Source organism: Ranitomeya variabilis, chromosome 2, assembly GCF_051348905.1.
Source record: "Ranitomeya variabilis isolate aRanVar5 chromosome 2, aRanVar5.hap1, whole genome shotgun sequence".
NCBI lineage: Eukaryota > Metazoa > Chordata > Amphibia > Anura > Dendrobatidae > Ranitomeya > Ranitomeya variabilis.
The window spans coordinates 534,152,773-534,168,272 of NC_135233.1; the positions used below are offsets into that span (position 1 = coordinate 534,152,773).

Here is a 15,500-nt window from a genome sequence, read left to right on the forward strand (position 1 = left end):
GTAGTATCTACACACATTAAAAGGCACAGCACGGTATGTGTTTCTTTTATATCTTGAAGAATGAAAGCCCGATAAGGGCTGAAACGTTTCCAGTGCTACCATTAGTACCAATAAATCTACAAAACAATAAGACTTAAACCTGACATTACAGACACACTGGGAGGTGAAGGGGGAGGAATACTAAGAGTCCGCTGTTTTTTTTTTTTTTTTTCTTTCTGGGATTGCCGAGTTCTGGGAAGACTCGGTGGGCTCATATGTCATGGCATGGTCGTGGTGGGTGACCTGTCAGGATCCGGCTGCACTGTGCCAGAGTCCATAGTGCTCGTAGAGCGTGCAGCCATGCCAGAGTCCATAGTGCTCGTAGAGCGTGCAGCCATAACAGAGTCCATAGTGCTCGTAGAGCGTGCAGCCATAACAGAGTCCATAGCGCTTGTAGAGCGGAAGGCCATGCTAGGGTCCTGCTGCATCGAGGTGGCGTCCTTTTCGGAAGGCAATGCCTGGGTCCTGCTGCATCGTGGTGGTGGCGGTACGGAAGTCCATGCCTGGATCCTGCTGCATCGTGGTGGCGGTACGGAAGGCCATGCCTGGGTCCTTCTTCATCGTGGTGTCAGTGGAGGAGGTCCAAGCAGGAGCAGCAGTTGTCATGGTGGTGGTGGTGGGCTGTCCAACAGCACTCGTCATGGTGGTGGTGCTGTACTGGTGTCTGGCAGTGCTAGGAATAGAGGTGGCCGTGCAGTGGTATGCAGCAGAGGTCGGCATTGAGGTTAATCGTGACAGTGAAGGCACAGGTGGATATGCCGCCACTGTCTGCTGAAAATACCGACTCTGCTGCATAGCCTGCACGTAAGCAGCATTGCAGGCCTGCATGACACTAAGCTGGAGATCAGGAGTAAGGTGTTCCGACATGCCCTGCTCAATTTGGTTAAAAAAAATGATGTGCTGGCCTCTGGAGGTCGGTTTTTACTTGGTCAAGGCTTTTGGTGACCTCCTGGATACGTGTATTCATGTGGCTAAGGGAAATATCCATTCGGTCACCCAAAGCCTTGAGTCCTTCGTGAATAACCGAGCTCAAGTGCAAAAACTCGGGCATGAGGGACCTGTCCGATGCCCTCTGCGGGTGCCGGGAGGAGCCCCAAAAAAAGGGGCAGTGGTAGAGGACTGGGAAAGGGGAAGACCTGATGGACCAGCTTCCTGGTCTCCAGTTTGCGTGGCAGGCCCACTTGCTGCAGCGCTTCCGGATGGCTGGGATGGGTCCGTGGCCGTCTGATGAAGGACCGCTCCAGAACCTGGGCCAACAGTGCTGCTCCATGTGCTGTGAAAAAAGGAAAAAAAAAAAATAATACCAAAAATTAACCAGACACCAACTCCTGTGGAATGATTATGGCAATACAACACAACCTAATGCACGGGAGAAATACTTACGTTCTCTGGGCAAGGACCGGTCTTAAAAATGCCAGAATGCGATGGTATTTGTACTTTCTGATCCTTGCTCCTGAACCACTGGGAACACGGCTCTCTTGACGCAGGTCCTTGTTGAAGCGGTCCTTCATCGAACGCCAACGTGTTTTGACTCTGGCCACTGTCAAAAAAACAACTCATAATGGTCAGACAATGGACTTTTGGCCGTGCTCACACAACTGTGTGTGATGAGAGAAACTCCTGAGAGTTTATCTCATCACACACAGTTGTGTGAGCACGGGCAAGGTCTCTGCTGCTTCACACTGCATTGCAATACTTACCAAATGCATTTCGGACCCGAGTCGCGGCGTTGTCCCAGCCATCCCACATCGCTTTGGCCACCTCATTCCATAGGCACCGGATCGTCACGTTGTCCGAGTGCTGTGGAACCCGGGTTTCCCACAACGGAACTCGCTCCTGGACCAGGGAGATGAGGAGGTCATTTTCTATGAGGTCTTCATCCCGTTCTGGAACCTAAAAATTGAATAAAGACAGTAATGTTGGATACATTAACATAAGGAAAAGAAAGAAAACAGAGGCTAAGAAATGGCATGAATAAGGAAAGTCAAGATACAAAAGGATTCCAGAAGAAAAATTTAAAGAAATAGGAATGTAAAGAAAGGAACATTCAAGAATACGAAAGTGAGGATACAGTAAACAGTCAGCCTTGTATACGTACACGCTGCCGCCTTGCCACCCGACCGTGACTCCGCTGCTTCTGCCCAGTCTCTGCCGCAGTAGAAGTGCTCTAAAAAAATGAAAAAAAAAAAATTGTCATATGTGTAGATGTGACAGTGAATAATTACAAATCTGAGGAGGTGAGTACTCACTTCACTGACATGTTCGGCTTCAGAAGACCCAGGACGTTGCTCCTCATAAGAAGACATTCTGATGCATGCAGAAAGAAAGAAATGGCAGAAATTAGTACATGTAGAGACAGAAAATAGAAAATAAAGGGATTGGCTAGGATATACTCACATTGTTCAGAGGCTTGTTTTCTCCAAGGTACTGTGGTCTGTCTGCTCTGCTTGGCTGTCTGCTGAGTAGTGACCTGCAAATGTCCACTCCCTCCCTTTATCACCTTGTATGTGGGGGGTGGCTTATCAGTGTCTAGACATGTTTTTCTCTGGTGCAACGCATGCGTTCACGAACGCAAGCAAACGCATGTGCTTGTGAACGCATGTGTTCACATAGACAGCAATGCGTTTTTTTGGCGCATTCCGTACGCAATCGACCGCATACGTTTCTAGGCGGCAACTTGACGACTCTAAAAATTACTACATGTAGCATTTCCGTGCCAAATCGCAGACGATGAAACGACGCATGTGGAGCGCCCCCACGTGAGGGCAATGGGGTACTCGGTATCGGGTCCTACGGTTTGGGGGATGTCACGGTGGCCCGACCCGGTCCGTGGCCCTTTGAGGGGCGTCCAATTAAAGGGGAAGTTTGTATAAGGTTCGTGACGCCACCTGTGGTACTCGGTCAGGGTGACCGACGCTGCTTAGGGGTCCGCTGGGGTGATGTTATAGCAGCAAGATGGTATACCTTTCCACAGGTGGTGTTTCCCCAGGGCTTCCCTTTAGTGTAGATGGTGATGGTGGACCATGTAAGGCGCAGGGAATAACGTGGACGCAAAGGGTGCAGTCTTTTTACCTTTACTGAAGGCTTCAGCATCCACAGTCCAGAGCACTGATCACAGGGCAGGCAGAGTCCGGCCGGTCCGAAGGCACATCCAGAGTTCCCTTATCCAGGTGGAAATCAGTAGCCTTCCTACTAGCGCCTGTGTGTTGTAGTACCTCCCTGCTGAGCACCACGGGATAGTCCTCACAACCTTTGTCTTGATGTTATTTCTTCCTCTCTGTCCCCCAGATGGTATGGATAGGACAACCCGTATGACTGGGATAGCCTGGGGCTTATTTGTAGGGACCCTAGAGACCCCCCGACCCCCCACAATTTGCCACCGTGTCTTCTTAGGTATTAAGGTCGGGCAGCCAACTTGGAATTGACTGTCCTGCCGGTCTCTGAAGTAAAGCGTAGAGTCTATTACTCCCTCGGTGTTCCGGCCACCGGCTACGCGCCTCAGAAGGAGGCTGCCGATCTCGGAGCAGAACTCCTCCCGGTATTATATCCTTGTGCTGTGACTTTGTTTCTCACTCTCCACAATACACCTCTCTTCGTGTCCTTTCTTACGATACTGCCGCACGTGGGGCAGGCGCAGCTCCGTAGCTTTCTATCTCATGCTAGGCCTCTGTCAGGATCCCACCCCTGACAGGGACCCTCTGTCTGCAGCTCAGATGTTCCTCCTTTCCCCGTCTGCCTGACAGGACTCTCCGGGTCGAAACCCGGGCAGCGTCTGACTCACTTTCTATCCAACCCACCAGTTTTACCCGAATGTGAGGAGTGCCCTAATAGATAGGAGCAAGGCTCCCCCTGGTGGACTGGAGTGTGAAGTGTAGTGTGTGACTTGTGACACCTGGCAAGGTGAACTCCTTTAGTACCATCAGACGTAATATCACTCCCCCTGGTGGAAGAGCGACACTACTGCAACGACCAGGACTCTGGGGCGCTGCACATGCGTCGTCAAACGTGGCAAAAAGCAACCGATCGCAGACGCATGCGTCCCTAATGTTAAATATAGGAATACACAACGCATACGGATATTTGCGGAAGAAACGCTGCGGACACAACCGCAAATGTGAAACCGGCCTAACTTGTTCATACAGTACGGGGGTCCAAATAGAGGTTGTAAGGCAGCAAAATCAACCATTGCTAGGTGGATCAAAACCATGCTAAACCTAGTGTATACAGACCAAGGGAAAGATCCCCCGGATATTCTAAGAGCCCATTCAACTCGAGCTATCTCTACATCATGGGCAGAGAAGGGGGGAGCCTCAGCAGAGCAAATTTGTAGGGCGGCAACTTGGACCAGTCTTTCTACCTTTGCTGGACACTATAAATTAGATGTCTCATCAGATCAGTTAGCTTTTGGTAGAAAAGTATTACATGCAGTAGTCCCACCCTAGTTTACCATACTTTGGTATTCCTCCAATGGTGCTGTCAGGTGGTGAACTGGAAAATGGTAATTAGACCTACCGGTAATTGTATTTCCAGGAATCCATCCTGACAGCACTACTAGTTCCGTCCCACTGCAAGTTTATACTATTGACTAATGTGATGTAACATTGGTGTATGACTGTTAATAAACTCTCTTTTTTGCATCCATCCAGATGTGGTACTTAGAAAATCACTGGTGGGTGGAGTGGGGAGGGTCCTTTTAACCGCTTGTTGTTCCTGTCCCAAAGAGGGTAAGAAGGACGTCCTCCAATGGTGCTGTCAGGATGGATTCCTGGAAATACAATTACCGGTATGTCTAATTACCGTTTTTTATATGTGCATCAGGAATCGTGGCATGTGTGAAAGGGGCCCATTGATACACAGTCACCCGAGGCCCACGAAAACCTGGAGATGACCCTGATGACAACATACATCAAGATGAATGCCGGCTGCAGCTGTCACAGGGCACTCTGCTCTGTGACAGGCCATGTGTCGACGTCACATAGCAGTTTTATTAAATGACTCCTGCAGCCTTTGATAGGCCGGCGGCCTTTCAATATTACTGCTATGTGACGTCAGCACGTGGCCTGTCACAGAGCAGAGCGCCCTGTCACAGCTCCAGTCAGCAGTCATTTTAGCGACCACGCTGAATATGAAGCCACAAGAGGATGCTTCGGAGTGCAAGAAAGTGAGTAGAATCCCTCCCTCTGTGATTGGGCAAGGTAGTGGCCATAGGAGCCCAGGGAGGGGATGTTATTAAAGTGGACATGGGGCCCAGGATGAGGACATTAGTGCTGGAATGGGCCCAGGATAGGGACCTTACTTATTAAAGTGGACATTGGGGTCCAGGATGGGGACATTAAATAAAGGGGGTCCATAATTACTGTATGGAGGTCAGGATGTGGAACATACATTATTGGTTTATGGTGGCAAGTGGGGACATAATTACTGTAGGGGCCAATCAGGGGACATTATTACTGTTGTAATTTACTTTTCAGGTTACTGTCCTCCATGGGGAAGAACAGAAGGGGGTCCTGCTACTGTGCAGGGCGGCACTATGTCTTTTTTTTCTTCATCTGACAGTCTAGAAGTTGGCGAAAATAGTGGGGAATGTGCTCTGGAAGCAATCAACTAGAGATAACTGTGTTATTTTCTGCAGAGATGAGTTCTTACTGGAAAAAGTGATGATGGTCTGCACTGAATGAAGATGAAAGACAAACTACAAACGTCACCGGTGAGTCAGTGTGTTACTTGTACACTTACTCTATATACTGTATACTGTGCACAGAGCTCCTGTGTATAATGTCACTAGTGACCACTGTATTATCAGTACACTGACACTATATACAGAGCTTCTGTGTATACGGTCACTGGTGATCCCTGTATTACCTCTACACTATACGCTATATACAGAGCTTCTGTATATAATGTTACTGGTGATCACTGTATTACCTGTACACTGACACTATATACAGATCTCCTGCGTATAATGTCAATGGTGATCCCTGTAATACCTATACACGGACACTATATACAGAGCTCCTGTATATAATGTCACTGGTAATCCCTGTATTACCTGTACACTGACACTATATACAGATCTCCTGCGTATAATGTCACTGGTGATCACTGTATTATCAGTACCCTGACACTATATACAGAGCTCCTGTATATAATGTCACTGGTGATCACTGTATTACCTGTTCACTGACACTATATACAGAGATTCTGTGTATACTGTCACTGGTAATCCCTGTATTACCTGTACACTATACGCTATATACAGAGCTTCTGTATATAATGTCACTGGTGATCACTGTATTACCTGTACACTGACACTATATACAGATCTCCTGCGTATAATGTCAATGGTGTTCCCTGTATTACCTGTACACGGAAACTATATACAGAGCTCCTGTGTATAATGTCACTGGTGATCACTGTATTACCTGTACATGGACACTATATACAGAGCTCCTGTGTATAATGTCACTAGGGATCACTGTATTACCTGTACACTGACACTATATACAGAGCTCCTGTGTATGTCGCCAGTGATCACTGTATTACCTGTACACAGACACTATATACAGATATACAGAGCTCCTGTGTATAATGTCACTGGTGATCACTGTATTACCTGTACACTCACACTATATACAGAGCTCCCGTGTATAATGTCACTGGTGATCAATGTATTACTTGTACACTGACACTATATACTGAGCTCCTGTGTATAATGTCACTGGTTGCAATAACAGTGTTGTTAGTATTGTGGTTTGTATTCATAATAAGAATTGTAGTATTCGGTCACTATGTGGTGGTAATTTGTGGTCTGGTCACAGTGTGGCAGTATTTCTCCTTGTATTTGGTATTATTTGGTCCCAATATGCTGGTAATATGTTATATTATTCGATCACTATGTGGTGATAATATGTGGTCTGGTCATGGTGTGGTGGTATTTGTCCCTTATATTATTATTCGATCACTATGTGGTCTGGTCATGTTGTGGTGGCAGTTCTTCCCTGTATGTGGTGGTATTGGCCTTGGTATAGGGATTGTGTTGTGTCTGGTGTCATTTGTTTTCTTATCTGATATTAATTAGGAGAAGATTGTACACAGCGGCGGAGATGCTACAGGGGTTTCCTGTGGAAAAAAATAGTCACCTATCCACAGAATATGTGATAACGTATTGAAAGTGGGGGTCTGACTACTTGGACCATTCAGCAAAATGTGGAACTTTTTATCCCCATTAGACTGGAGTGGCATGTTCGACTTGACCACTGATCTATTCATTCCCTCAGTGGCTGCTCTTATTTTTCATAGAAGCCCCAAAGAGAATGAATGGAGCTGCGGTCAGATATCCCACCTGCTGCTCCATTTTAAAATAGGAATGTGTCCTATCAACGATAAAACTTCCTCATTCTTCCGATCGGTGCAGTTTCTAATGGTCGGACCTAAGCGATCACCTATCCTGTGGAGCCCATGTATCGGTGATAACTTGTTTTAACCAAAGAACCCCATTAATGTAAACTACCGTAATCATACATCCCACTTAGGCTGGGTTCATATTGCGTTAACAGCAGCCTGTTCAACACATGCGTTAACGGGCTACTGTTAACACAAGGGCTGATTTGTCATCGCGCTAGCGCAGATAGAGCAGGTGTGTGCTAGCGATACGTCCCACATAGGAATTAATGGCGGCGTTAACAGTCTACGTTACACTGCGCTTTGCCACGGTGTAACGTAGTCCGTATAACGGACGCCCATAACAAAGTGTGAACCCGGCCTTATGGGGGCGCACAGTAGATGTGCAGGAGCCGCCTGTGTTTTACAGCCAATGCTCCACTATAATGGAGATAATGACTGACAGGTATTTGCATAAAGCTGTAGGGTGGGCCACTGGCGTCTATTCCCCTGGTAGACCCCAGACACCACAGTCCGACCCTGGCGGTAAGTTTTTATCTATAACTATGCAGTGATCTGTTATATGTTCTGTAGGGCTGGTATCTACCACTGACCATATGGCGGTAATATCCATGTTGGTCTATATATAGAGATTATTTTCAGCAACTGAGCGGTCATCTGCTGAGGTTCTCCTCCACTATTAGGATGAATCACCCAGTTGTAATCAAGGTTACCTGGTTAGAGGCCCATTCAGAAGTTGCGCCCCCCCCCCCCCCTTCCCCCCAGAACCAAAACCCAAACCCTAGCTACGCCTCTGACATGGACATTCTGTTTGGGAGGAAAGCTGCCATCTGAACAGTCCTGCTGGGCCACATTGCTCCCTGTGAGATCAGTTCTTTCATGGACAACACCTGGAGAAAATCCAGTGATGTGAACTCCATGGGGCATTTAGTACTGGAGCCCCCCAGGTCGCGGGGTGTCGGGGGGCTCCAGTACCTGCGCAGCTCCTCGCCTTCCGCCCTGTCTCCAGCAGAGGGCGCTGCGCTTCTGGCTGCTATGATGCGTTTTTGCTTCTTGTTACGTGATCTCTTTCTCAATGAAAAGACGTTTCCGAGCTGCAGTAACAGTTTAATCCCCAGAGCAACAGAAATACTGAATGAGCGCGCGCACCTCCTCCTGCCAGAGCGGCTCCCCCAGAGCGGGTGCACCGGGCGTCCTGGCACCATGATCCGCACCTAGCGCCGCACATCTGCTTCAGGGGCCGACGAATCGCCGATACCCGCGTAACCCCCGCTAATGTCTCCTGCTGAGAAGTGGCTTGGTGGGGCTGGGCAAGGTGTCCTCTCCATGGTGGCGCAGGGGATTGTATGCAGAAGCCCACCGCCGGGCACAGCATGGGCACAGGCCAGGTACCCATCCCTGCTGCTGGCTCTGATGGCCCTGATTTCCGCGCTGCAGCATCCAGTGCAAGGTAAGAAGAGAGGACCCGCTGCGGTCTCCTGTCACACTGCACCGTCCACCTGCCTCTAGTACACGGAGCTGCTAGGAAGTGGCAGGCTGTGCCCAGGGAGATGCCACCCGAGATTGTGCCTCCCACACTGCATGCAGGTGCAGAGCAGCAGTCACACACAGGCAGCCACTGCCTGAGAATCCACGCATCTGTGCGTCCCAGAGCCGCGCATTTACTGCGATCATGGCCTAATGCAGGTGTGGGCAAGCCTAAGGGTAGGTAAGAGCAGAAATATAGCAGATACCATGGGAGAGGGCTACAGTCAGATCAATAAGAGTAGAGATATAGCAGATACCATGGAGAGGGCTACAGTCAGATGAATAAGAGCAGAGATATAGCAGATACCATGGAGAGGGCTACAGTCAGATCAATAAGAGCAGAGATATAGCCGATACCATGGGAGAGGGCTACAGTCAGATGAATAAGAGCAGAGATATAGCCGATACCATGGGAGAGGGCTACAGTCAGATGAATAAGAGTAGAGATATAGCAGATACCATGGAGAGGGCTACAGTCAGATGAATAAGAGCAGAGATATAGCAGATACCATGGAGAGGGCTACAGTCAGATCAATAAGAGCAGAGATATAGCCGATACCATGGGAGAGGGCTACAGTCAGATCAATAAGAGCAGAGATATAGCAGATACCATGGGAGAGGGCTACAGTCAGATCAATAAGAGCAGAGATATAGCAGATACCATGGGAGAGGGCTACAGTCAGATGAATAAAAGCAGAGATATAGCAGATACCATGGAGAGGGCTACAGTCAGATGAATAAGAGCAGAGATATAGCAGATACCATGGGAGAGGGCTACAGTCAGATCAATAAGAGCAGAGATATAGCAGATACCATGGGAGAGGGCTACAGTCAGATGAATAAAAGCAGAGATATAGCAGATACCATGGAGAGGGCTACAGTCAGATGAATAAGAGCAGAGATATAGCCGATACCATGGGAGAGGGCTACAGTCAGATGAATAAGAGCAGATATATAGCAGATACCATGGGAGAGGGCTACAGTCAGATGAATAAGAGCAGAGATATAGTAGATACCATGGAGAGGGCTACAGTCAGATCAATAAGAGCAGAGATATAGCAGATACCATGGGAGAGGGCTACAGTCAGATTGATAAGAGCAGAGATATAGCAGATACCATGGGAGAGGGCTACAGTCAGATGAATAAGAGCAGAGATATAGTAGATACCATGGAGAGGGCTACAGTCAGATCAATAAGAGCAGAGATATAGCAGATACCATGGGAGAGGGCTACAGTCAGATTGATAAGAGCAGAGATATAGCAGATACCATGGGATAGGGTTACAATCAGATCAATAAGAGCAGAGATATAGCAGATACCATGGGAGAGGGCTACAGTCAGATCAATAAGAGCAGAGCTATAGCAGATACCATGGGAGAGGGCTACAGTCAGATGAATAAGAGCAGAGATATAGTAGATACCATGGAGAGGGCTACAGTCAGATCAATAAGAGCAGAAATATAGCAGATACCATGGGAGAGGGCTACAGTCAGATCAATAAGAGCAGAAATATAGCAGATACCATGGGAGAGGGCTACAGTCAGATCACTAAGAGCAGAAATATAGCAGATACCATGGGAGAGGGCTACAGTCAGATCAATAAGAGCAGAAATATAGCAGATACCATGGGAGAGGGCTACAGTCAGATCGATAAGGGCAGAGATATAGCAGATACCATGGGAGAGGGCTACAGTCAGATCGATAAGAGCAGAGATATAGCAGATACCATGGGAGAGGGCTACAGTCAGATCAATAAGAGCAGAGATATAGCAGATACCATGGGAGAGGGCTACAGTCAGATCAATAAGAGCAGAAATATAGCAGATACCATGGGAGAGGGCTACAGTCAGATCAATAAGAGCAGAGATATAGCAGATACCATGGAGAGGGCTACAGTCTGATTGATAAGAGCAGAGCTATAGCCGATACAATGGGAGAGGGTTACAGTCAGATCAATAAGAGCAGAGATATAGCAGATACCATGGGAGAGGGTTACAGTCAGATCGATAAGAGCAGAGATATAGCAGATACCATAGAGAGGGTTACAGTCAGATCAATAAGATCAGAGATATAGCAGATACCATGGGATAGGGTTACAGTCAGATCAATAAGATCAGAGATATAGCAGATACCATGGAGAGGGCTACAGTCAGATCAATAAGAGCAGAGATATAGCAGATACCATGGAGAGGGTTACAATCAGATCGATAAGAGCAGAGATATAGCTGATGCCATTGAAAGGGCTACAATCAGATTGATAAATAGCAGATACCAGGAGAGGGCTGCAATCAGATTGATAAATAGCAGATACCAGGAGAGGGCTGCAATCAGATTGATAAATAGCAGATACCAGGAGAGGGCTGCAATCAGATTGATAAATAGCAGATACCAGGAGAGGGCTGCAATCAGATTGATAAATAGCAGATACCAGGAGAGGGCTGCAATCAGATTGTCAGATTAATGAGAGCAGAAATATAGCAGATACCATGGAGAGATACAATCAGATAGAGAGATGGATGCATAGATGGAACGACAGATACAGTCAGATAGCAGATAAATAGCAGATACCATGGAGAGAGGGTCACAATCATCGATAAGAGCAGATAGAGAGATGGATGCATAGAAACACACACTTGGAGCCGAAACCTTGCTGTAAGCCCACATGGCCTATTACGGTACATCGTCTTTAGAATTTTCTAAAAGGGAGTGCTGTCTTACTTTTTTTTGTTATATTGAGGATTAGTCTATGCCAGGAAGTCTTGGCCCCCCTATTCCTTTTACTGCTTTCCAGTGCTGTTTTTTTCTCTTTTTTGTTTAGATGATAGATGGATAATAGATGATAGATGGATAATAGATAGAATAGATAGATAGATAATAGATGATTGATAATAGATAGATGATAGATAATAGAGAGACAATAGATAGTTGATAGATAATAGATAGATGATAGATAATAGATGATAGATAGATAAATAAATAATAGATAGATAAATAATAGATAATAGATAGAAAGATAGATAGATAGATAGATAGATAGATAGATAGATAGATAGATAAAAAAATTGAAACATCACTTTACCAATAGGTGGGTGCACGCCTCCGTGACAAAACAAGACTTGCCTCAATCCAGACGTAGGAAAAAATGCAGGCAGCACTCCATAGATTAAAGGTGAAAAGATGTGGTTTTATTTCAAACCCACATGCTGTGGCAACTAGTGATGAGCAAGTATACTTGTTGCTCGGGTTTTCCAGAGCACGCTCGGGTGTCCTCCGAGTATTTTTTAGTGCTCGGAGATTTAGTTTTGATCACGTCAGCTGAATGATTTACAGCTACTAGCCAGGCTGAGTACATGTGGGGGTTGCCTGGTTGCTAGGGAATCCCCACATGTAATCAAGCAGGCTAGTAGCTGTAAATCATTCAGCTGAGGCGATGAAAACTAAATCTCCGAGCAGTCATAAATACTGGAAAACCCAAGCAACGAGTATACTCGCTCATCACTAGTGGCAACATTTCGGCAGCACGGTGGCCTTGCAGCGCTGGAGTCATGGGTTCTAATCCAACCTTGGACAACATCTGCAAGGAGTTTGTATGTTCTCTCCGTGTTTGTGTGGGTTTCCTCCGGGTACTCCAGTTTCCTCCCACATTCCAAAGACATACTGATAGGAAATTTAGATTGTGAGCCCCATCGAGGACAGCGACGATATTGTGTGCAAAAGTGCTGCGGAATATGTTAGTGCTATATAAAAAAATAAAGAAATAAAGAAATGAGCCTTTCTTAAGGATTTTGAGAAAGGCTCATTTGAGCTGAAACGTTGCCACAGCATGTGGGTTTGAACCACATCTTTTCACCTTTAAAGGCCCCGTCTCACATAGCGAGATCGCTAGCGAGATCGCTGCTGAGTCACAAGTTTTGTGATGCAACAGCGACCTCAGTAGCGATCTCGCTAAGTGTGACACGTACCAGCGACCCGGCCCCTGCTGTGAGATTGCTGGTCGTGTCGGAATGGCCTGGACCGTTTTTTGGTCGTTGAGGTCCCGCTGACATCGCTGAATCGGTGTGTGTGACACCGATCCAGCGATGTCTTCACTGGTAACCAGGGTAAACATCGGGTTACTAAGCGCAGGGCCGCGCTTAGTAACCCGATGTTTACCCTGGTTACCAGCGTAAAAGTAAAAAAAAACAAACAGTGCATGCTTACCTTCCGGTGTCTGTCCCCCGGCGCTGTGCTTCTCTGCACTGTGAGCGCCGGCCAGCCGGAAAACACAGCACAGCGGTGACGTCACCGCTGTGCTTTCCGGCCGCTGTGCTTACACAGTGCAGAGAAGCAGAACGCCGGGGGACAGACAGCGGAAGGTAAGCATGCACTGTTTGTTTTTTTTTTTACTTTTACGCTGGTAACCAGGGTAAACATCGGGTTACTAAGCGCGGCCCTGCGCTTAGTAACCCGATGTTTACCCTGGTTACCCGGGACCTCGGCATCGTTGGTCGCTGGAGAGCTGTCTGTGTGACAGCTCCCCAGCGACCACACAGCGACAGCGACAGCGACGCTGCAGCGATCAGCATCGTTGTCTGTATCGCTGCAGCGTCGCTGTGTGTGACGGGGCCTTAAGATATGGAGTGCTGCCTGCATATTTTCCTATGTCTAGATAGATAGAAAGATGATAGATAACACTGGTCAACAGCATTTTTGGTGCCAAAGATATTTCATCGAATTTAGGGTATTTTTGGGGTGCTGATTCTGAATATGTCATCAGTTTTGCCAGATTGGCTCAAGTTTTTGAGATTTTTGGTATCTTATTTATAGCACTTGTTGGTAAATGCGACGCATCATCTCATTAATTTCTTTGGATTAGTACTTGAACTGAGCAGTTCTCAATATAGTTTTGTGTTAATTAGTGTTCTAAAAGTTTGTTCATAGCTTGATTTTTGCACTAACTTTATGTTGTTGTCTGTTTTCCAGTGAAAAGCATGAACTCATCAAGAAGAAGTTGTCTTAACGATCCAGACTCATTCTGTTACATTTGTGGTGAATACACACTGCCAAAACATAGAAGAAACATAACAGACTTCGTAAAAAAAGTGTATTTTGCCTATTTTGGGGTTATGCTTGGGGACCAAGACAAGTTTTGGGCACCACACATAGTGTGCAAAGCATGTATCGAATTATTACGAAAATGGAGCAAAGGACAAAGAAAAAGCTTCAAATTTGGTGTTCCAATGGTGTGGAGAGAGCCAAAAAATCATCATGATGACTGTTATTTATGGTAAACACAGGTACAGGCACATCTTCACAATGAGGGACAGGCCTTCTTGCAGATTCCATGTTACTCCCATTTTCGTTTCTTATGCTTATTGAATCCTTGCACTTGCACTGCACAGAAATAACAGTCATCATGATGATTTTTTGGCTCTCTCCACACCATTGGAACACCAAATTTGAAGCTTTTTCTTTGTCCTTTGCTCCATTTTCGTAATAATTCGATACATGCTTTGCACACTATGTGTGGTGCCCAAAACTTGTCTTGGTCCCCAACCATAACCCCAAAATAGGCAAAATACACTTTTTTTTACGAAGTCTGTTATGTTTCTTCTATGTTTTGGCAGTGTGTATTCACCACAAATGTAACAGAATGAGTCTGGATCGTTAAGACAACTTCTTCTTGATGAGTTCATGCTTTTCACTGGAAAACAGACAACAACATAAAGTTAGTGCAAAAATCAAGCTATGAACAAACTTTTAGAACACTAATTAACACAAAACTATATTGAGAACTGCTCAGTTCAAGTACTAATCCAAAGAAATTAATGAGAAGATGCGTCGCATTTACCAACAAGTGCTATAAATAAGATACCAAAAATGTCAAAAACTTGAGCCAATCTGGCAAAACTGATAGCATATTCAGAATCAGCACCCCAAAAATACCCCAAATTCATTAACCCCTTCCCGACCCATGACGCCACGTAGGCGTCATGAAAACCCGTGCCAATCCGACCCATGACGCCTATGTGGCGTCATGGAATGATCGCGTCCCTGCAGATCGGGTGAAGGGGTTAACTCCTATTTTACCCGATCTGCAGGGAGAGGGGGAGTGGTACTTCAGCCCAGGGGGGGTGGCTTCACCCCCCCGTGGCTACGATCGCTCTGATTGGCTGTTGAAAGTGAAACTGCCAATCAGAGCGATTTGTAATATTTCACCTAAAAAACTGGTGAAATATTACAATCCAGCCATGGCCGATGCTGCAATATCATCGGCCATGGCTGGAAATACTGAAGTGCCCCCCCCCACGCCCACCGATCGCCCCCCCCCGTCCTCCGTTATGGGGTCCGGTCCCCTCCGTCCGCCTGCCGGCTCCCCCGTCCTCCTGTCCGCTCCCGCCTTGCTCAGACCCACCCCCCCTGTGCTCCGTTCCCCCCCCCCCCGTGCTCCGATCCACCCCCCCACCACCCCTTCATACTTACCGATCCTCCCGGTGTCCGGCCATCTCCTCGCTGGGCGCCGCCATCTTGGAAAATGGCGGGCGCATGCTCA

The 15,500-nt window shown here is 46.9% G+C and overlaps 1 protein-coding gene across 3 annotated transcripts in view; it reads left to right on the forward strand.

Annotated features, from left to right (window-relative positions):
• Nucleotides 1-8,486: 8,486 nt before the first annotated feature.
• The window catches only part of KIAA1549L (KIAA1549 like), a 673,640-nt gene continuing 666,626 nt past the window's right edge, over nt 8,487-15,500 (forward strand). The window contains exon 1 of one of the 3 annotated variants that reach the window (XM_077288115.1): nt 8,487-8,890. In XM_077288115.1, the coding sequence (XP_077144230.1) occupies nt 8,716-8,890 (175 nt within the window). In that variant the 5' untranslated portion in view covers nt 8,487-8,715. The remainder of the gene's footprint in view (nt 8,891-15,500) is intronic. The other 2 variants (XM_077288116.1, XM_077288117.1) reach the window with 2 other exon arrangements.